General features: G+C 40.7%; 1 protein-coding gene across 4 annotated transcripts; it reads left to right on the forward strand.

Annotated features, from left to right (window-relative positions):
• Positions 1-1,912: 1,912 nt before the first annotated feature.
• Positions 1,913-15,763, forward strand: ZNF470 (zinc finger protein 470). 4 transcript variants are annotated; one of them, XM_017546653.2, is made up of 6 exons: positions 1,913-2,131; positions 2,727-2,849; positions 4,344-4,435; positions 8,491-8,617; positions 8,735-8,830; positions 10,772-15,763. In XM_017546653.2, exons 3-6 carry the CDS (start codon positions 4,376-4,378, stop codon positions 12,640-12,642), a joined length of 2,154 nt encoding a protein of 717 aa, XP_017402142.1. In that variant the 5' UTR covers positions 1,913-2,131; positions 2,727-2,849; positions 4,344-4,375; the 3' UTR covers positions 12,643-15,763. The 4 variants fall into 4 exon arrangements, with proteins under 4 accessions (XP_017402142.1, XP_037600965.1, XP_037600964.1 ...); XM_037745037.1 differs by having other exon boundaries at positions 2,811-2,949; XM_037745036.1 differs by having other exon boundaries at positions 2,811-2,849.
• The last annotated feature ends 7,157 nt before the right edge of the window (positions 15,764-22,920 follow it).

The raw sequence follows: 22,920 nt of genomic DNA on the forward strand, positions 1-22,920 counted from the left end.
TCAAGTAAGCTAAGCTTGGGTGTGATTTTATGTATTTTTCTTTCTCAGGATTTTGTGGTGTCAGTTTCCTTTCTATCTTTAGTTCTCTGATGGATCTAAGAAAAGTTGATTTTCAGTTTGTTGAATGATTTCGTTGTGAGAATGGGAATGAAGGCTTCTGAGCTCTTTATATGCCAGAGCTAAAGTGAGAATATCATTTTTATCCAATTCAAATAACCACAAAATGTTACAAGCTCTAAGATGGCATTTGCTGTTTCATAGAGAAAGTATTTTCACAGCAAGACTTAGTTTTCTTATGATATCTGAGGTAAACTGGATCCAGGAGAGTCCAGTCTAGATGTGACTGTGTGGCCTTGAGTGGTTGTGACTGAGGGGGTGAGTTAATTTCTGGTGAGCCAGTATCTATGATGCTTTGTCTTGGTCAGCGGGGGCTGCCATAACAAAATATCATAGACTGAGTGACTTGACTAAGAAACTTTATTTTTCACAGCTCTGGAGGCTGGGAAGTCAAACTGTTGGCACATTCAGCTCTTGGTGAGGGCCCTCTTCCCTTGCAAATAAATGGCTTACATCCTGCTGTGTCCTCACATGGCCTTTTCTTGGTGGTTGTGTAAACATGGAGACCCCTCCTTCCTCTTTTGCTACAAGTGCACTGACCCCATCATAAGGGCATCACCATTATGACCTAATCTAAGTCCGATTACCTTCCCAAAGCCCCAACTCCTAATGTCATCACACTAGGGGTTAGGGTTTCACCATATTAATTTTGGGTTGACACATTCAGCCCATAACAAGTTGTGTCATGATGAGACTGGTAATGCTAGATTTCGTGATTTCTTAAAAAAGCAAAACAAACTAAGCACCTACTATGTGCTGTTTTAGTCACTGAGAATATAACCCTGAACAGGACTGAAGCTGTGTGCCTTCTTGGAACCCTCCTTCTAGCAGGCAAAGAGAAAATGGGGTGGGGGGAAGTGAGGGGCGTACCTTATATCAGAGAGCAGTAACTAGTAGGCATGAAATAAAACAGGCTCCAGACGTGCACTATCAGAAAGTCACAAGTGTGCAAAGCAGGCATATCTTTTGTCTTCACTTTTCTATCTCGTAGGCTCCTCCCGAGCCCCAAGCCCCGTCCTGTTTCATGGTTTTCCTCTCTTGAGGTATCTGCCACGCCTTACTCGCTGCGTTTCAGTGCTGTCCAACTGCGCCTGCATACCCTGCGCCTGAGACCCCACCCCCCACAGGGGGGGCGCGCCTGCGAGCTGGAAGCCCGTTCTCTGCGTCCTGAGCCTGGCAGCTGCGTCTGCACACTCGGAGACTGGCGACGGCTTCCAGAAACCCGGCGCCGGGGTTCGCTTCAGTGAAGCGACCTGTACTTCGCGGACCCAGAATCCGGGCTGAGAGGACTCCTAACCCAACCAGGAGGTCCAGGAGAGGTCCAAGAGGGGGACACAGGACAGTGACCGCCAGGCTTGAAGAGGCTCCGCTTCTGGCAAACCCGGCGCCTGATTTCTGAATGCCACTTCCGTTCGGGACTACACTTCCCAGGGGCCATTGCAGTGGAGGACACGCTCACTTCCGGAGAGGACCCGAAGCCAGACGAGTGAGAGTCCCGTCCAGTGCTGAGGAGAAAGCGGGCCCGGGCGGGGCGGCGGGGATGGTGTCCTGGCTGCTGCGTGGGCGGCGGTCGTGAGCGTGCGCGTGTGGCCTGGTGGCCGTGAGTGCCCATACGTGGTGAGCGTGTGGTGAGGCGCTGAGGAGGAGTGAGCGCGCGCGTTAATCGGGCCCGGCGTTAGGCTGCAGTGCGTGACCGCCCGGTGCGTGGCCGCGAATGTGCGCCTGAGTGCTCGTCCTGGCAGCGTGCTGAAGGCGGTGTGTGCTGCAGTGAGTGAAGCACTTTCAGTAGGCGAGAGCAGGAAACCCTCCCGGAGGAGGTTTACCCCGCCCGCTCCTGTATCGACTGCCTGGAGCCCAGTGTGGGAAAGCCCTAGAGCCCGAGGCAGGTGCCCGGGCGGGGCGGCTTCTGCTGAAGCATTTCCTGTCGGCCCCACCTGGTGGGGGCGGAACTGAGGACGCGGCCCCATGTCCACAGGACAGCGAGGAGCGGAGACCATGGGATCTGAGTACAGAGGTAAGCGTGACCGATGACTTGGATGTGGCTGCGAGAGTGGACATTGAGGTTTTGGGGGCTGTCCTTCGGGGTCCAGGTGCTGGAGGAGGATGTCCCTGGTTTCTAAGGCTAGTGGACCCAGAAGTCCAAAGATTTGGAGCGTCTCCTTGCATCAGAGTGGAGCTGGGTTTACGGAGGGACCTTGACTTGCCCAGAGGCACCTAACCAGATACTCAACTTAGGTCCTTGGGATATCACTAAGGGCCCAGCAGAGAGAATATTACCCTTTATAACATTACCTCTGGGTACTCTGCTGCTCTTCAAGGAAGATCTCAATATGTAGATTTTTATCCGTCAGAGCCTTGTCCAATCTATCACTGTAGGATGGGACTTGGGAAGATCTTAGGCGAGATTCACAGCTTCACCTAGAAATGCCAAGGCATTCCCGCCTTTCTATGGCTTAATCACCTTCTAGTCAATAACAGAATATATCCCCATTCCTTGGGCTTCTCTCCTTCCCCTCTGGCCTCCCACCCCAAAAAAGATAAATGGGAAAGAAGGGCTATTTTTAGCCATATTGTTCTTATTTTTAGCCATATTGTTTATTATGTGCCAGACACAATTCTAAGACCTTTCGGGAGTATCAACACCAAACTTTACAATATTATGAAGTAAGAACTACCTTACCTCCTTTTTACAGATGAAGACACTGAAGCATGGAGAGGATAAGTAATCACTAGTAACTGAAAGAACCGGGATTCAGATCCAGAACAGGCTGACTCCGGAGTCCCTCTGTTTACTTACTGACTGTCATGTAGTCTCCTTAACTACTGCCTGAGGTAGGTTTCTTAGCCACTTTTGACAGTTGATGAAACTGACTCTGAAAGGGTTAAAAAACTGAAAAGTTTATATCCCAGAACCTCCACTGAGCAGGCTTGGGGTTTTTTTTCTTAAACTTTATGACTCTAAGTTCTTACATAGAATGGAGGTGGTAATATTATATACCTCACAATACTGTCTTAAGGATTAAATGACTTCATACATGTAAAGCACTTAGTATAGTCCCTGCCATGTCATAAGTGTTCATTTTTATCATTATTATGATAATCCTCTGAGAAGGCAGTAGAATTTAGATGAAAGAAGCCAGAATTAATTCAGATACTTTGTCCTCTTCCTAATTAAGGAAACTTGGCTTAGCGGAGTCAAGGCACTTCTTCAACACTGTAGTTTGTTAACAAAGCAAAATGAGATCCTGGGCCTCATGAGGATTTTTTGGTTTAGTTGTCTGAAAGTCATATGGACTCTGCTGTGACAAAAGGAATGCCTCTCTCTGGGGAAGATGGAATTCCCCAAGGAATTTGTCTTACAGAATATTCACAAGTCCTGGCCAGTTACACAGAGGACTTACTTTCTGGTGTCTGAGCAAATAACTTTTGTGGTAGAATCAGCCAGACCTAGGTTGGTGACTGAGTTTCATTATTTACAAACTTGTGTGACTTGTGAAAAAGACTTGTCTTCCCAGTGACAGTATACTCTATTCCCTTTGAAAATTGTGGAGATTTAAAGAGAGTATTAATATATTGCAGCACAGACATGGTGGCTCATGCCTGTAATCCCAGCGCTGTGGGAAGCGAAGGCAGGGGATTGCTTGAGGCCAGGAGGTTGACCAGATACCCAACTCCAAGAGGTTGCTACCTCCTGACCTAAAGCAATATAGTGAGCAATTGGGCAATATAGTGAAACCTCCATCTCTATAAAAAATAAAAAAAAAAAAAAAAAACAACTAGCTGGGCATGGCACTTGCTTGTAGTCCTAGCTACTAAGGAGGCCTAGGATGGAGAATCACTTGAGCCCAGAGTTTGAGGATACAGTGAGCTATGATCACATCACTGTACTCCAACCTGGGCAACAGAGTGAGGCCCTGTCTTAGAAAAAAAAATGTACACACACACACACACACACAGAACACCTGGTATTAATATATCTGTTGTTAATGAGTTGGTGGCTGATGGGGAGAGGGAATCAAGAGATACTATGCTCATCCTGAAAACCCAGAGCAGAGGGGAATCCCAGTTGTATATTTCAAGTTTCCCAAGGAGTATCTGGACTGTTGGGTGAGGGAGTTAGAGTGGGGGTTGTGAGTGAGGACAGAAAGAGCTGAAGGGAAGAAAGCATTTTCAAACTTAGACTATTAGTGCTACTTGGATTTTCACTACTTCTTTCTCCTCCCCAGCTCTGCAATACCAGAGTAAAGCTCTTCTCCAAATGAAGAGCCAGGAAGAGGGAGAGGTGACAGAAATTAAACTACTTAAAGCCATGTCCCCGGTGAGTTAGTATTCCTTCTCTCCCCACTAAAATAGTCCCACTTTTCAGGATTTGGTAATACTTGTTTTCTTCCGAAAATTTTCTGCTTAAGAGTTCCACCCTGAGGCCTATTTCCCATTTCTTTCCTTTCTGATATGTGATGGGGTTGTGAGTGAGGGATAGACTCACACCGCCCAGTGCTCTCTCAGAGGTTTCTTCTCTTCTTTTTACTCATTTTATTTTTCATTCAAGAAATGACCAGTCTGAGTCCTTCCTTTGTGCTCAATCTTTTCATAGGCATCTGACAAGGCAGATGTACAACGTTTGGAGGAAATTTCCATGCCTAGCTCCTAAGTCTCAGTCCTGATTCTCAGAGAGGTTATAATCTGTTGGAGAAATGAAAAGGCAACAAACACTTATGCAGCGTGATAAGTGCCGCAAGCAGAGAATAGACTCACAGTGGAATAGTTGGGAAAGGTCATAATGTCTTTGGGTGAATTCGAAAAAAAGATGCCCCTTCCTCTGGACTGGTGATGCTCTGTGACAGACCATACAATATGGCAAGAGGAAGTCTACTGTATTTTAGCTCCTTCCTGCCTCCTTGGTGAGGTATCCTTGAGCAGGATATAGCCTGCACCATCATACTCACTCCTGAGGGCATGAAGCGTTGGGGAGACTTCACAGAGGTAATGATTCCTAAGTTACGGCTTGAATGAAATGGAGGAAGTGCAGGCACAGGTAGGATTGGTAGCATTCTGACCAGAGTATGCAAAGGTTTGTCCTCCCCATTTGACCACGGAGCCATGAGCATTGTAAATACCAAGGAATGTTTTACCTCCTTTTTTCTTTCTAGGATGAATACTATAATCTGTTTAATCAGGCCCTTGTTGTTCCATAGGTAAATTGTTGCCAATTATCTGCTGTTAATAGAGTATTGCAGTAGTCATCCTTGTAGTTGAATTTTTGCCCTCATCTCTGATTAATTTCTTTGACTAAATTCCTCGTTTTTCATTCCTTGTGGTTAGAGTTTCTCAAACTGACCCTAGTCTAGAACATTTTTAATTTTATTTTATTTTTTGGCCAACAACAGGAGCTTCAGAGCTATGGTTGATGTTCTGATTAAGATAAACTGCTAAACTAGTTTCACCAGCAAATTGCTTATTGTAAGAAAGTATTTAACTTGATGTACAAACTTAGAAAATTAAATTTTTTTAAATGGAGTAGTTAATTGTTTTTTTCAAGATGGAGTCTCACTCTATTGCCCAGGCCAGAGTGCAGTAGCGCAGTCTAGCTCACTGCAGCCTCCACCTCCCAGGTTCAAATGATTTTCCTGCCTCAGCCTCCTGAGTAGCTGGGATTGCAGGCATGTGCCACCATGCCTGGCTAATTTTTAAAAATTTTTTAGTAGAGACCAAGTTTTACCATGTTGGCCAGGCTAGTCTCAAACTCCTGACTTCAAGTGATCTGCCTGCCTCGGCCTCCCAAAGTTCTGGCATTATAGGTGTGAGGCACTGTGCCTGGCCATTTTTTTTTTTTAATAATAGGCATAACAACTTGTGGCCAGAGCATGACATCTTTTCTTAGGTATAATGCCAAAAACATACACTACCAAGGTAACTTGTTTCTTAGGGCATTTAGACATTTTAAACAAAAGCATTCATATTAGTTGCCAGAGAAAAATATTTTAAGAGTGGTAGACTATGTCATGAAGGTTAAGATGGACTATGCACACTCTACTCTTTTTCCCACTGAAAGTTGCTATAAAACCAGGACAACGTGCCTGAACAGCAATCTGAGGTCTCTGTAAAGTAAATAGTAGCAGACAGGCCAGACACAGTGATTTACACCTGTAATCCCAGAACTTTGGGAGGCTGAGGTGGGTAGATCACCTGAGGCTAGGAGTTCAAGATCAGCCAGCCTGGCCAACGTGGTGAAACCCTGTCCCTACCAAAAAAAAAAAAATTACAAAAATTAGCCAGGTGTGGTGATGCACACCTGTAATTCCAGCTATCTGGGAGGCTAAGGCATGAGAATCACTTGACCTGGGCGGTGGAGGTTGCCATAAGCAAAGATCATACCACTGCACTCCAGCCTGGGCAACAGAACAAGACTCTATCTCAAAAAAAAAAAANAAAAAAAAAAAAAAAAAAATGGAAAGAAGAAAAAAGGGGTAGCAGGCAGATCGGAGAAAAAGCACAAGATTTCAGGTGCCACCAGACCATGGTGTATTTACTTTCAAGAGACTCAAAACCTGGAAGTGGATAATGGTGTGGACAGAAAGAACTGCAGGAGATGCCTTCTACTTGATAATCAAACTGTTGAAAGCTAAAGACAAAGAAAAAAAATCTCAAAAACCAGCCATTGAAAAATGATGCATAACATATAAAACAACAGTGATTTGAATAACTGTGGATTTCTTAGCAGAAATCATGGAGCCAGAAGAGAGATGAACATTTTTACAAGTGCTTAAAGAAAATAGCTATCAACCTAGGATACTATATCCAGGGAAAATAGCCCTAAGGAATGCAGATGAAATAAAGTTACTCATAGGAAGGAAAACTAAGAACATTCATTGCCAGAATTCTATAAGAATCACTAAAGGGAGTTCTTCAGATAGATATTATACCAGAAGGGGACTTGGAGCATTCGGGTGAAGGAAGTGCAATAGAAATGGAAAATATTGTATGTAAATCCAATAGACTGTTCTCTTTTATAAAAATATCTGCAGTGGTTAAAAACAAAGCTAATAGCTTAAACAGAATGGCATTTTAATGTAGGTAATCTAGATTCAGAGACCATGTCTTAACTATTTAGTGTACTACAGTTAGATAAAATAAGATGTAAGAACTATTATTGAAGTATTAAATGTTTCACCTATTCTTCTTGGCCTCTTCTTCCTTCTCTTTCTTTTCCCCCTTCTGTCCATCCTTATCACAGGCAACAATTCATTAGCAGTTACATTGTGCCAGGCACTTTATACCTGTTTCTTTAATTTTCACAGTGCTGTTATGAAGCAAGTACTATATTTCCATTTTTCACGTGGGAAAACTGAGGCACAGGGAAGTTAAACTTGGCCAACCTCACCCAGCTAGTTAGTACTAGAGATCGAATTCATTGGAGTAATCTGACCTTTTTTCTGATTTATTCATGACTTGTATTTATTTAAAACTCTGATGTTGATATAAGTGAAGTCATGAAATAAATTGAAAATCTGCCAGTAACAGTCCAGTGGATCACCTTGTGGGTTGGTTGGGAAATGGAGCATATATAACAACATACAGGTTGCTTGATATGTGCTCACATCCCATGATTTCTCCTGATAACTTCTCATTAGACTATCAAAAACCAACTTTTGGCCTTGGTGGCTCAGGCCTTTAATCCCAACTCTTTGATAGGCTGAGGTGGGAGGATTATAAGAGGCCAGGAGTTTGAGATCAGCCTGGGCAAATAGTGAGGCCCCCATCTCTGCTAGCTAAATAGATAAGTAAACAAACAAACAACTTTTCAAATGTGTTCTTCCCTCCTAATACAAATATATTTTTGTATCAGAAGGAAAGACTATAGCTAAGTGTTTTTTTTCTTTCATTTTTGAGGCATCCCTCTTACATCTCAAGAACACTAAGATTTCTTAGCAAATATTATGGAGATTGAAATTATGTTCATCAGGTCAGTATTCTTCCTTGAAAGTTTTTTTCACAGTTCCAGAGCTCTTTAGTTTTTCCATATAGAGTAGTGATTTAGCTCCCAACATAAATAGCATTGCATTAGCACTTGATTATATCCTGTTTTGAATGTAGTCAGCATTTTCTCATTGGTAATGTATTCTTACCACCATAGAATTGCAAATGTTTGAAGAGCAAGGAATATCTCATTTTTTTCTTTTTCCTAATCTGTACAGTATAACTAGGCAGAAAAGTTGTCCACTAACTTACCTGACCTGGATCATTTAGACCCTTAGTGCAGTTTCTTATTCACAATGTTTTTAATCCCAAAGTGAGGACAGCTTAACCTTTTACCCTAGAGCCACATTGGAATGTGAACACTGAGTGAGCAAGATTATATTTGTGTCATTTTAGGGTTCAGTGACTTTCACAGATGTGGCCATAGACTTTTCCCAAGATGAATGGGAGTGGCTGAATCTTGCTCAGAGAAGTTTGTACAAAAAAGTGATGTTAGAAAACTACAGGAACCTAGTTTCAGTGGGTAAGAGTATCTTCCTCCTTCTACCTCTCCATTACTCAGTAGTCTTGTATGCTGTTATCAGAATTTCCCACAGTCTTCCACAGCATAGGCAATTTTTATATCTTTTTTTACATGCAGGTCTTTGCATTTCTAAACCAGATGTGATCTTCTTACTGGAGCAAGAGAAAGACCCTTGGGTGATCAAAGGAGAGACGACCAGAGGCCTGTGCTCAGGTAAGTGCAGGATACCCAGAGATAAACTGTTCTCGACATGTTCTTCTCTCTGAAAAATGTTGGAAAACACCTCTCAAACTCCCTTCGAAATTGAAACTTATTCTTCTAACACCAGTTTTTGAATAGTCATTCTCTTCCCTACTGGTGTAACATACCTGCTTTACCTTTACTGATTTCTTATGCATACCAGGGTCTAAGCTCTTGTTTTACTGATGTTTACCTAATTCTGCTCAAGCACCATAGTGTTGTCATCATCCCTGATTTCAAACATTTCTGAATGCTTTAGAAAAATGGATGTTTAGTTTTTTTGAACTGGTTTTAAATATTTCCCTTTCTTTAAAAGGTGAGTAGATTGAGTTAACATGTATTACACCTATGCTCTTCTCTCTGCCTTTTTCTCTTTTGTATTTCTTTTGTTATGTATTCTTGTTTTGTTGTTTATTAGGTCTGTTTTTCTCACTCTCTTCTTTATACCACCCCACGCTTTGAATTAGAAAAGTTTTTAGTTCTACAAGTTGTTACTTTTATGTATTTATATATTTTTAAATCTTTTAGAATATTTCTGCTTGAAATTCCAAATGTTATCTTCTGATACCCTTATGAAAGATGAAGAAATTAGCTTATGAATATTACTTCTTTTCCCTATGTTCATCATTTCCCCTCTTACATTGTACTCACTGGGATTTTTGGCCCAGGGCATATTATTCAGTTTTAAAAAAAAAATTTCTGGCCTTGCTTTGTAGCTGTTTCACTGATTTAGAAAACTGGATAAGAGACAACAAATATATTGCAAGAAAAAGAACCTCAAATGAGATGGTCCTGGTTTAGTCTGTGGCCTGAAGCATAGACTTTTCCTACTTTTGGTTCTTCTTCATTTTATTTTATTTAATTTTTGAAATTAGAGACACGATCTTGCTATGTTACCCAGGCTGGAGTTAAACTTTTGGGCTCAAGCAATACTCCCACCTCAGCTTCTTGAGTAGCTAGGACTACAGGATTGCACATCACACCTGGCCCTACTTTCAGTTCTTATAATTCCAAGAAGAGGATTAAGGGTCACTTGTGGTCCTAACTATGTACATTAATAAATAAGAAATAATTAAAATCAGTAAGCATCCAATTCACAATATTAGAAAAAGAACAAAATGAATTTAAGGAAAACCTGGATAAGTTATATGTTGCGATTTATACTTCTAGAAATAAAAGTAGGAATAAATGAATTAGAAACAGTAGCTCTAGTGAAAATAAATCAAGTATTGTACATACTTCATTAGAAAACCAATGCAATATATAAACTGTAAGAACAAATGAGAGAAAACACAAAGACAAAATAATTATAAATAACCACATGTATAAGAATTTAAAAGAATCATATGAATCTCTTTTCCTCAACTCTCTGTAAATAATTTGAAAAAATAGATGATATTCTAGGAGAGTATAAAAATGTAGGTTACTGTAATTAATACCAAGAGGAACTGTAAAATTTAAACAAGTAGGTTACCATCAAAGAAATGTAGAATGTTGTATAGAAACTGCCTCCCCACAAAAGAAGCTACATTCCCAAATAGTTGTTTAAGGAAAAATTTCACCAATGTTGTTTAAATTGTTCTGGGATAGAGAATAGAAGGAGAGCTTAAAATATATTTATCAATACAGCATATCTTATGATACCAATATCTACCATAATAGCACCAAAAAGGGAAATTAGACGCAAACCTCAAATACCAATATTGGTTCAAAATCGTAAAATAGTATACCACAACCAGTGAGGATTTATTATAGCAGTACAAGGATGGTTGTATCACTAAATCTTATATAAGAACTATAAAACATGTACCTCTGCTTGTGGGTTTCAATAACTATGTGACCCACATTCTCATTTTTGAAGTTTCCATTTTAGCATTTAATAAAGGAGACATTTGCTTTCTAAATATCTTTCAGACTTGGAGTATGTGTGGGTGACCAAGTCATTATCTCCAAATCAGGATATTTATGAAGAAAAATTACCCCCCACAATAATAATGGAAGGATTTACAAGTTATAACCTTGAATGTTCAACATTAGGGAAAAACTGGAAATGTGAAGACCTGTTTGAGAGGGAGCTTATAAATCAGAAGACACATTTTAGACAAGAGACCATTACTCATACAGATACTCTTATTGAAAAAAGAGACCACTTCAACAAATCTGGGACAGATTTTCATCTGAATACTTTATCTTATATAAAACAGGTGTTTCCCATAGAAAAGAAAACATTTCATTTTCAAACAGATAAGAAAAGCTTAAAAACACATTCAGTTGTGAAAAAACACAAGCAAGACTGTGGAGAAAAGAAACTTTTAAAATGTAATGATTGTGAGAAAATGTTCAGCAAAATCTCAACCCTTACTCTTCACCAAAGAATTCATACTGGAGAGAAACCCTATGGATGTATTGAATGTGGAAAGGCCTTTAGCCAGAGTGCCCACCTTGCTCAACATCAGAGAATACACACAGGAGAAAAACCCTTTGAATGTACTGAATGTGGGAAAGCCTTCAGCCAGAATGCTCATCTTGTTCAACACCGGAGAGTTCATACTGGAGAGAAACCTTATAAGTGTAAGCAGTGTAATAAAGCATTCAGCCAGCTTGCACACCTTGCTCAACATCAGAGGGTTCACACTGGAGAAAAACCCTATGAATGTATTGAATGTGGGAAGGCTTTTAGTGATTGTTCATCCTTAGCTCATCATCGAAGGATTCACACTGGGAAAAGACCCTATGAATGTATTGACTGTGGGAAAGCTTTCAGGCAAAATGCTTCTCTTATACGTCATCGGCGATATTATCATACTGGAGAGAAACCCTTTGACTGCATTGATTGTGGAAAGGCTTTCACTGATCACATAGGGCTTATTCAGCATAAGAGAATTCATACTGGAGAGAGACCTTATAAATGTAATGTGTGTGGGAAGGCTTTTAGCCATGGCTCATCTCTGACAGTACATCAGAGAATTCATACAGGAGAGAAACCTTATGAATGCAATATCTGTGAGAAAGCCTTCAGCCATCGTGGGTCTCTTACTCTTCATCAAAGAGTTCATACTGGAGAGAAACCCTATGAATGTAAAGAATGTGGGAAAGCTTTCCGGCAGAGCACGCATCTTGCTCATCATCAGAGAATTCATACTGGAGAGAAACCTTATGAATGTAAGGAATGCAGCAAAACCTTCAGCCAGAATGCACACCTTGTACAACATCAGAAAATACACACTGGGGAGAAACCTTATGAATGTAAGGAATGTGGTAAGGCCTTCAGTCAGATTGCACACCTTGTTCAGCACCAGAGAGTTCATACTGGTGAGAAGCCTTATGAATGTATCGAATGTGGGAAGGCCTTTAGTGATGGCTCATATCTTGTTCAGCATCAGAGACTCCACACTGGCAAAAGACCATATGAATGTCTTGAATGTGGGAAGGCATTCAGACAGAGGGCATCCCTGATTTGTCATCAGAGATGTCATACTGGTGAGAAACCTTATGAATGTAATGTTTGTGGGAAAGCCTTTAGCCATCGTAAATCCCTTACTCTACATCAGAGAATTCATACAGGAGAGAAACCTTATGAGTGTAAAGAATGTAGCAAAGCCTTCAGCCAGGTTGCCCATCTTACACTACATAAGAGAATTCATACTGGAGAAAGGCCCTATGAGTGTAAAGAATGTGGAAAAGCCTTCAGGCAGAGTGTACACCTTGCACATCATCAGCGAATTCATACTGGAGAGTTATCAGTTATTCTCTCCTCTGCCCTCCCATACCACCAAGTCCTATAGATTCAATCTTGTAAATGCCTCTAGAATCCATCTGCTTTTTTTTCCAGCACATGTCACATCATCATAGTCCAAGGTGCAACCATCTCATCTGGATTTCTGCAATACTGTAACTCTTGCCCTTTTTGCTCCTATCAAGTACACGTTTAACATTGTAGGCAGCCTACTCTTTGAAAAATAAAAATACATATTTATGTTACCTTCTCATTTAAAACACTTGATTTGAAAAATATATTAACTAATCCATTTCAAGGGTTTAGTACACACTATTTGGCATATAGTTAGTGTCAAATAATTGCTAGCCATAAGGTAAAGTTTCCTTACAAACTATCATATTAAGCCACAAGTAAACCAAACCAGTAAGTCAAGACTAAGATTTTAGAGCAGACAGAAGACTGTACTTTCCTGGTAGAGAGAAGGAGATGAACAAACTCAGAATTTAAAGATGTATGGTACACAAGGTAACATGGTAGCTTATCACTCCCTCTGTGACATTGTTGATGAGGAACTCTCACTTGACCTGATACTGAGAAGAGAGAATCAGCCAATTAGAACAAAAGCTTTTTGCTGGGCGTGGTGGCTCATGCCTATAACCCCAGCACTTTGGGAGGCCAAGGCAGGCAGATAGCTTGAGCTCAGGAGTTTGAGATCAGCCTGAGTGACATGGTGAAATCTTATCTCTACAAAAAAACACAAAAATTAGCCTGGCATAATGGTACACACCTGTAGTCCTAGCTACTCGGGAGGCTGAGACAGGAGGATCACTGGAGCCAGGAGGCAGAGGCTGCAGTGAGTCATGATCACACAACTGCAATTCAAGCCTGGGCAGCAGAGCCAGGCTGGAAGAAAAATTTAAAAAGAACAAAAGCATTTGGTAGAATGCAGAAATGTAGAACTAACCACTAACCTGGGGAGTAGTATTAAAAGTAACAAGCCAAAAAACTTGAATAGATTAATAGCCATGAAACAAACTAAAAGGGTAAATACTTTCACTTTTGTAAAAGTACCACAGGCAATTTCTGTGGTGTTTAAATAGTCCTAGCATAAAATAAAATGCAAACTTTCCATCTTCATCCTTGAGATTGACAGGACATGCCAAAACATAAAAATATGTACACTGCAATTAGCTTCTGAATGTAGATGTTACAATTTAAACTTATTTTCAAAATATTAAAAAATAGGAAGGCTAGACATGTCTCTGTATAGAAAATCTGATAAAGATATTTCTAAGTTAAATTTGTAAATTCATGGATATTCAAATAAAAATAACAGATTCCAATAAAAATCTCCAATATATTTTTTAGTTGAGAAGCTAATTTGGATCATCTGTAGAATTTTGATTTTAGCAAGGAATGTAGTTTACACTGGGAATGTAGTACTAATACTAATTGAACATTTGCTAATGTGTCACACACTGTTTTAGGTGCTGGGGGATACAACAAGGTACAAAATGGACAAAAATATTTGCTCTTACAGATCTAGTAGAAAAGAATAAATACATGCCTTGTGATAAATACATAGTATGTCCCATAAAGAGAAATGGTCTAAAAAAGAAGCTAGGAAGTGCTGGATCAGGCACCTTACTATCCACAGAGGATGAGGGAAGAACTAAAGGTAACTGTGAGACACAAAAGGCATAATGAAAACAGTCATCATAATCTCAAGGCAGATATTATGATGCTTTGAGTGTTGGAGGAAAGGAGGATTGATGGTTTAGCAGAGATTGTGGCAGTTATGTTCACTCATATAAATGTTGATTTAGAGGCTGTTGGAAGGATATTTTTTGAGTGATAGCTTTATTGAGAAATAATTCACATACTAAGCAATTCTGCAGAAGAACACCCATGTCATATCCTCTCTGTATCCATCAGCAGAAGTGAAGAGGGAGCCCCAAAGCTCCACTTAAAGTGTACAACTTACAGCTTTTAGTTCATTCACAGAGTTGTGCAACCATCACCATGGTCAATTTTAGAACATTTTCATCACCTCAAAGAGGAATTCCATGTCCTTTTGTGTAATGTTTATCCCTGGAAGAGTACTTTTTTTTTCAAACTGAAGCACCCAGAGCTCTTGGGTTCCCTCTTAACTGCTTCCCGTGGCAGTATACAATGCCATGTGAGGAAAGCTCTCATCCAGAGTACATGATTGCTAGAAAATGGAACTTGGGGCTTCCTCTTTACTTCTGCTGATAGAAGCATAGTGGCTAGGGGATGGGTAGTCTCATGAGAGAATGTGGAGCTTTCAGACTCCCCTCATATAAAATGAAAAGTATTTTTCATTGTAGTGGGGAAAAGGTGGTTTGATCAGATGTCATTGGGAAACTTAGCTCACTACAAAAACAGATCTGTACAGATCTGTACCTTTCACACTAACAAAGGCCTAAGAGATTAAAGGTCTAAATGTAAAATTAATGTACATGAAAAACAGAATAATATTTCTGTACCCTTGGTTTCAAATAGACTTTAGGCATTAATGCATAACCCCAAAGCTGACATTCGATTTTTATATGGTAGAAAACATCACAGTCAGATGAATGAGAGACTGACACAAAATGTTTGCAACAAATATAACAAAGAACCCTAATTCATGATATTCAAAGTACTATTACAAACCAATAACACTGTGCAACTTAGAAAAATGGACAAAACTAATGGTCCATTCACAAAAGATGAAATAAAAGCAGTTAATGAAAATTATCCAATATCACTAGAAACCAAGGAAATGCAAATTAAAGTGATTATATACTTTTTCCCCAAAAGACTAATCAATTGATAACATCCAGTATTGGTGAATATGTGTAAACAAGGCAATTCCATTGTTGATTCTATATCTATTGCTTTTTGTATATACCCTTTGAATTAATATTCCTTGGAAACCAACATATACAAAGATAGATAAATGTATTAGTGGCAAAAAAAATTAATGGTAAACTATTAACCTAAGTTCCCATCAGGGTAATGAATAAATTAATTATGGTATATATCCATTCAATCGGAATTATGCAGCTGTTGAAAAAATATAAATGTGTATAGTCATAGAAAGATAGCTGTGCTATACTAAATGAAAAATTATAGACCTGTATTGTAGTATAGACTCGTAATATCAAAAATAAAAATATATATTAGAGTAGGCATCTGTTTTTGTCTGCCCAGCTTCACTTGCCTCTTCCTTTTGGCTGCACCATCTCATCCTTTCCTTTGAGTAACTGGCCATACCCTATCATATGGTTCTGATGGATGTGGCCAATATAATCGTCTCTGAATTTCAAAAGGCATTTGGGTCTGTGTCATCCAATGACAACTCTCTAAAAATGGATACAGTTATTCTTTTGGAATCACTCAGTTTTTGTACTTTCTAAGACTGTAATACCTCAGACTACCCATTATCTTTCCAGCACTTGATTTTTGCCTCCGGTTGGTCCGTTGCTTGCAATTAAAGAAATAATCATACAGAATTTGGTATGAAGAGTGGGTAATAGGCATTAGAATCTTTGGAAAATTATGTATTGGGAGTTGCTTTTTGGATGAGATGGGGCAAATAAGACTTATTTTCTAGCCTGTAAAGCAACTCATGGTGTACAATGAGCAAACACCTGATTATTATTAATTGTAGTCACCTGGGATGAATAGAGGTCCAGGGTTCTGGATAATGACAATTTAAAGAGGATGGAGAATGCTGACTCCAAAAGGTATATCTAATACTGGTATCTAACTGCTTTTAATAATTTAAAGTTTAGCCGTTGAACTTCTAGCATTAAGGCAAAAAATTCAACTAAGGGATTTCATGTGTTATTGTTGAAAGATGCCTTACACTGTTTGAAGTAATAGGGATTAAGATGGCTCAAAATTCAGAGACTATTTAGAGACATTTTTATGCACTGCTAAAGTGGAATGCTGGTTAAATTTCATACTTTATTCACAATAGTCACTGTGAATTGAACTGTGAATTCAGTTCTGAATTGTGTTCCCACCACCACCATCACCAAATTTACTTGTTGAAGTCCTAAACCTCAAAGTGACTGTATTTGGACATAAGGCCTTTAAGAAACTAAGGTTAAGCTAGGCCTAATCCTATAGGACTAGTGTCCTTGTAAGAGGAAGAGACACCAGAGCTCTGTCTCTCTCCACATGTGCACAGAGGAAATGCCATGTAAGGACACAATAAGAATGCTGCCATCTGCAAGCCAGGAGGAGAGATCTCACCAGGAACCAGCCCTGCCAGCACCTTGATCTTGGACTTTTAGTCTCCAGAACTGTGAGAAAATAAATGTTGGTTGTTTAAGCCACCCAGTCTATGAAAAGATGCTCAACATCATTAGTCATTAGGGAAATGAATATCAAAACCACAATGAATTGACCCCTGGAAGGGCCAGAGGGCAAGGAATGCTGGGTGACAGAGCAAGACATTGCCTCAAAAACAAACAATCTATGCTTCATAAAACACCATTAAGAAAGTGAAACAATAAATTCACAAAATGATAGAAGATATTTGCAAATCATTTATCTGTAAAGGACAGGAATCCAGAATTGCAGCTTAACAATAACAAGACAAATAGCCCAATTTAAAATAGGCAAAAGGCTTGAATAGACATTTCTCCAAAGAAAATATATGAATGAACAACAAGCACATGAAAAAATGCTCAACATCATTAGTCATTAGGGTAATGCATATCAAAACCACAATCAGTTGCCCCCTGGAAGGGCCAGACAGAGGGCAAGGAATGCTGGGGTGGATAACCGCATCCCTGTAGGTGAAAGAGCCCTCCCAGTGTTCTCGCTCTCCAATGACAGCTGGAAATGTGGTGTCTTGTTTTGTGGAAACGAAGGCAGATGAATCATGAGAATAATGGGGTAAAAATCCTGCAACGTGTGCACACATATTTATTCCATCTTAATTTTGTTCTAATAAAAGACCTTGCATATAGGAACTAGCCATGTATTCCTTTGTTCCCACTGAAAGATTTGTTTTCCTTATTAAAAAGAAGCACACACACATTGATCTATACATTCGATGTAATTCCAAAAAAATCATAGTAAGATTTTAATTAACCATCGTAGACTGATTCTGTTACCACAAATGGACTCTGAGTTCTTTGGCTCTCACATAAGTAGAAATTAACATCAAGCCAAACAGAAACTTTCTCAGGGAAGGTTTAAGAGGCTTGAGGCTCAAGATATGCAAAGTCTCTTCCACATTTTTGGGTATCTTATCAGCAACACTCCACTCTACTGGTACCAATTTACCGTATTAGTCTGTTTTCATGCTGCTGATAAAGACATCCAGGACTTGCAAGAAAAAGAGGTTTAATTGGACTTACAGTTTCACATGGCTGGGGAGATCTCAGAATTGTGGGAGGCAAAAAGCACTTTTTACATGGTAGGGGCAAGAGAAAATGTGAAAGAAGCAAAAGTGGAAACCCTTGATAGCCCCATCAGATCTCATGACACTTATTCACTATCACAAAAATAGCATGGGAAAGACCAGCCCTCATGATTCAGGTACCTCCCCCTGGGTCCCTCCCACAACACTTGGGAATTCTGGGAGATACAATTCAAGTTGAGGTTTGGGTAGGCACACAGCCAAACCATATCACTGTCCTTTGGGAAACATAAAGTTAGGTTGCCAACTTTATCACACTTCTCAGTTTAAATTGTAGGCAGACAAGTTTCCATTTCTTACTAGAGAAGTCTTGGCAATAACTGAACAATGTCTCTACCTGTTTACCCCAGAAGGACAAGCCTTGACTTTTACAGGAAGCTGGCCAGGAGGTGACACAGGAGCCATCTGGTAAGTTGAAGGAATTGACATTTCTAGATCACAGTAGGAAAAATTTCCACCACTCACCCAATGTGGCCTTCACACTGACGTGTTTATTGTGCTCCTTGGATCCAACGAGGCTGGAACTCAGAATGCATGTACCTCATGGAACATTAAGGAACAGTCTTCATAAGGGCAGTAAGGGCTGCTGTTCTTGTGATTAAACACTATTAATATAGTTCCTACACAGGATAGTCTGAGTTACACATGATTTAGAGTAACTCAAATGAATTCCTCAGTTTTTAATTAATAGCATATTGTGGTTTTAAATAAAATGTTTTCAGAAGAGGAAAAAGGCTTTAATTAAATCTGAATAATTTTAGAGGAAATATAAGATCATAAGAGTCAAAATGTGCCTCAAAATAGACATAAATGGACTAAATGAATGTTAAAATTTTTTAAATCAAAATAATTTAGAATGCACATACTAACTTGAAAACAGGCAAAACAGACAGATATAAGGGTTTTATTTGCCAGGGGAGAGTCTGTAAAATTAATTATGTGAACTTCTCACTTGTAACTATGTATTTTTACAATCTACTCTCTGACTACTTCCTTCTTTGGGGAACAGTGATTTAGATATCCTGAAAATGTCACATCAGTAAGTTGAACAAGAAGAACAGGAGTGTTAAGAACAAGACTCAAGATGAAGCAACACAAGTTTTGAATATTTTATAATAGCTAAAGGCACAAAAAGTTGCCAATTGTCTCAGACTTCCACAAAGTGAAAAAAAAAAAATAGAATCTTAATTGAAAAGAAGAAAAAGCATGAAAACGAGAGAATGCATGCTGAGAGTGGGGAAAGGTAAGTACCAGCTGGACTCTTGCCCTGGGCTCATGGTCTCCACCTCTTGAAATAGTCTGGATATTTGTCCCTGCCCAAAATCTCATGTTGGATTGTCATCTCCGGTGCTGGAGATGGAGCCTGGTTGGAGGTGTTTGGATCATGGGACAGTTCCCTCATGGCATGGTGTGTCTTCTCGATAATGAGAGAGTTCTTGTGAGATTAGGTCATTTAAAAATGTGTAGCACGTTCCCCCCCTTCTCTCTTGCTCGTGTGTTTTTGCCATGTGATGTGTGGCTCCCCTTTCAGCTTTTGCCATGATTGTAAGCTTCCTGAGGCCTCCCCAGAAGTCAAATGCCAATGCCATGTTTCCTGTACAGCCTGCAGAACTGTAAGCCAATTAAACCCCTTTTCCTTACAAATTACCCAGTCCCAGGTATTTCTTTATAGCAATGCAAGAATGGCCTAATGTGCTCCTCAAGGACCTCATCTCTGAGAGGTCATACAACTCTTAGATTAGAGGGGCACTTCATTGCTGGATCCAGGAAGACAGGCCCCAGTTCCAGGTTCTGGAAAGAGAGTCCTGGGGCAGTAAAGGGTCTGCTTCCCTGGTAGGGAATATCCAGAGGCATTGCTGAGGAGGAGTCCTGCCCTCTGAGCAGGTGATGACCAGCAGCTGGACCTCCTACCAGCCCACAGGGTCAAGGAGAGAGACCACCTTGGGCAAAGGAGGTGAGGGAAAAGGAGGTGAGGCTGCTGAGTGAAGGTTGCAGTCCTGTCCTCTGCCTAATCCACAAAACCCAGAGGTCAGCCTCCAGCCCCTCATACTCCACAGAGAGGCCTTGGGAGGCCTAATGGGAACCCACTGAGTGCTGAGCTCCAGGGCCCAGGAGAGTTGACAGCCACCTTCAAGTCACCACCACCTGCTGTCCTGCTAGGGACCCTGGCCTCTGTCTCCAGGAATCCCCAACAAGTCTCCCCAAGGTCCCCAACAGCGTGCTCAAGGACTCTTAGGAAATGCTGAGTTAAAGGCTCTCTGAGGTCACACTAGTCCCAGAGGAGGCTCACCTGGCATGGGAGGTTGGTGCCATGGTCTGGAGGCTCTGGGTTGAGGATAAACATTGATCTCTAGGGAGTTGTGGGGCCCAGGGAGGCCAGGCCAGCCCCCATCCAGGAGGAGGTAGAGACTGAACCCCCCTCACAGACCTGGGAAAAAGGACGACCATCCTTGGATGTCCAAGTTCCGGGATTTCTGGAGCGTGGACATTCAGCTACTGGCTCAGAGGCAGGAAGAGAGAGGGGCAGAGACGAGGACTCAGAGATCCAGGGGATCCCCTGAGACTGCCACCTTTTCAAATCTGAGCCTGCTTCTGCCCACTCACTGGGAGAGGTGAGAGGGTCCCATTCCAGCTCAGCTTATGGAGTAGGGGACCCGCACTCCATCCCTCATGCCCTCCCTAGAACCAATTCTGTATCTGGCACATGCACTGAGAGCCTGTTAATTCAGTGACAATATCTGACAGTAGGTCCTTTCTCCATCTGAACGTAGCAACTCCCTGTATCCCCCATGTGGGCATCTCTGATGCTCAGGAGCAGCTCTAGTTCTCGGGGTACCCCAGGGAGACAAATGGACTCTGGGTTTCTTACTATATTTTGTGGGAAGGGTCATTTGTGGCCACTGGATCATTCAAATAAAAATGGTTCTCATCATGGACTCAGTACTCCGGAGCTGGAAAACCATCAGACAGGACATTCTGGAGATGGGCAGTGGCACAGGGCACCAGGACACACAGGCCCCCCCGTGCCCACACTGAACTTCTGCACTCACAGCTGGAGTCGTGGATCCTGAGCCAGGCACTCTGGAAGAAACACCTGGGGAGTAATAGCTGTGGTTGGTTCCAAAGGCCAACAACCTGGGGCCCCAACAACCCCTCCCTCCTGTGCCTCCCTTGGGATCATTTACACACCCATACATACATAAAGCAGAGGCCACAGCAGCAGCTCAGTGGCATCTCTGTGCTGGAGAACGAGGCCTGCCCCCATACTGTCCAGTTCCTCTTTTTGGGGAAGAAAGAGGAAAAACCTCACTGGAAGCCACTGGGGGAGGTCAGGATGGTGACTGAACCCAGAAGGGAAACTTAAGATCCACAGTCCTTGGAAATCAAAGAAGAGCTTAATAAATTGAGAGATATTCCATGTTCATGGGTAGGATGACTTGGTATTGTTCAGATGTCAGTTCTTCCTAAATAATCTATAGACTCAACGAATCCCACCTAAAATCACAGCAAGTTATTTTGTGGATCTTGAGAAATTGATTATAAAGTTCATATGAAAAGACAAAAGTACTCAGAATAGCGAACCCAATACTAAAGAAGAAGAGTTGGAGAGCTGATACTACCCAACTTCAAGACAGAGCTATTGTAATTGAGACAGTGTAGTATTGCCTAAAGAGTAGAGATGGAGCAATGGAACAGAATAGAGACCCCAGAAATAGACCTACATCAATGTAGTCAGCTGATCTTTGTCAAAGAAGCAAAGGCAGCTAATGGAGAAAGAACAGTCTTTTCAAAAAACGGTGCTGGAACAATGGGATATCTGAATGCAAAAAAACAGACACAGACATTTTACACAAAATTAACTTAAAATGGATCATAGACTTAAATGTAAAAATGTAAAATTATAAAACTCTTAGAAAGTAACAGGAGAAAATCTAGGTGACCTTCATTTTAGCAATGAGTTTTTAAATACAAGGTTGAAAACACAATCCACAATAATAAAAATAAAAGCACAATCCATAAAAGAAAAAACTTATAAGCTGTTCATTAAAATTAAAAACTGCTGTGTAGGCTGAGCCTGATGGCTCATGCCTGTAATCACAGAACTTTGGGAAACCAAGGCGGGTGGATTATCTGAGGCCAGGAGATTGGGACCAACCTGGCCAACATGGTGAAACTCTGTCTCTACTAAAAATACAAAAAATTAGCTGGGTGTGGTGGTAGGCACCTGTAATCCCAGCTACTCAGAGGCTGAGGGAAAAGAATGCCTAAACCCAGGAAACGGAGGTTGCAGTGAGCTGAGATCATACCACTGCACGTCAGCCTGAGAGACATAGAGAGACTCTGTCTCAAAAAGCAAACAAAAAGCTGCTCTGTGAAAAATACTGTTAGACTTAAAAGACAAATCACCATTGGGAGGAAATATTTTCAAAATACATAGCTGCTAAAGGACTTACATACAAAATATACAAAGAACTCATAAAACTCAACAGTAAGAAAACTCACTTCAAAAGTGGGCAAAAGATCTAACAAAAACCAGCAAAGAGGATATACAGTTGGTAAATAAGCATAGGAAAAGATGCTTACCATCATATTATCATCATATGTCATCAGGGAATTGCAAATTCAAACAATAACAAGATATGACTACACACCTATTAGAATGACTAAAATCCAAAAAGAACTTTCAATACCAAATGGTGGTGAGGTTGTGGACAGCAGTTCTCATTCATTGCTGGGGGGAATGCAGTCTGGAAAACAGTTCGGTGATTTCTTACAAAGCTAAACATACTCTTGCCATATGATCTGGCAGTCACACTCCTGGGTATCTGGCTAGGATTTGGAAAAACCGAGTATCTCATAAATTGCTGTAGGAATGTAAAATGGTATAGCCACTCTGAAAAA

This window comes from Cebus imitator, unplaced genomic scaffold, assembly GCF_001604975.1.
Source record: "Cebus imitator isolate Cc_AM_T3 unplaced genomic scaffold, Cebus_imitator-1.0 Scaffold190, whole genome shotgun sequence".
NCBI classification, from domain to species: Eukaryota; Metazoa; Chordata; class Mammalia; order Primates; family Cebidae; genus Cebus; species Cebus imitator.

Bases quoted from the DNA above. Each gene is read 5' to 3' on its own strand.
- ZNF470 (XM_017546653.2), top strand. From the start codon at position 4,376: ATGAAGAGCCAGGAAGAGGGAGAGGTGACAGAAATTAAACTACTTAAA. The intron at 4,436-8,490 runs GTGAGTTAGTAT...GTGTCATTTTAG, and splicing joins TACTTAAAGCCATGTCCCCG to GGTTCAGTGACTTTCACAGA. The intron at 8,831-10,771 runs GTAAGTGCAGGA...AATATCTTTCAG, and splicing joins GACCAGAGGCCTGTGCTCAG to ACTTGGAGTATGTGTGGGTG.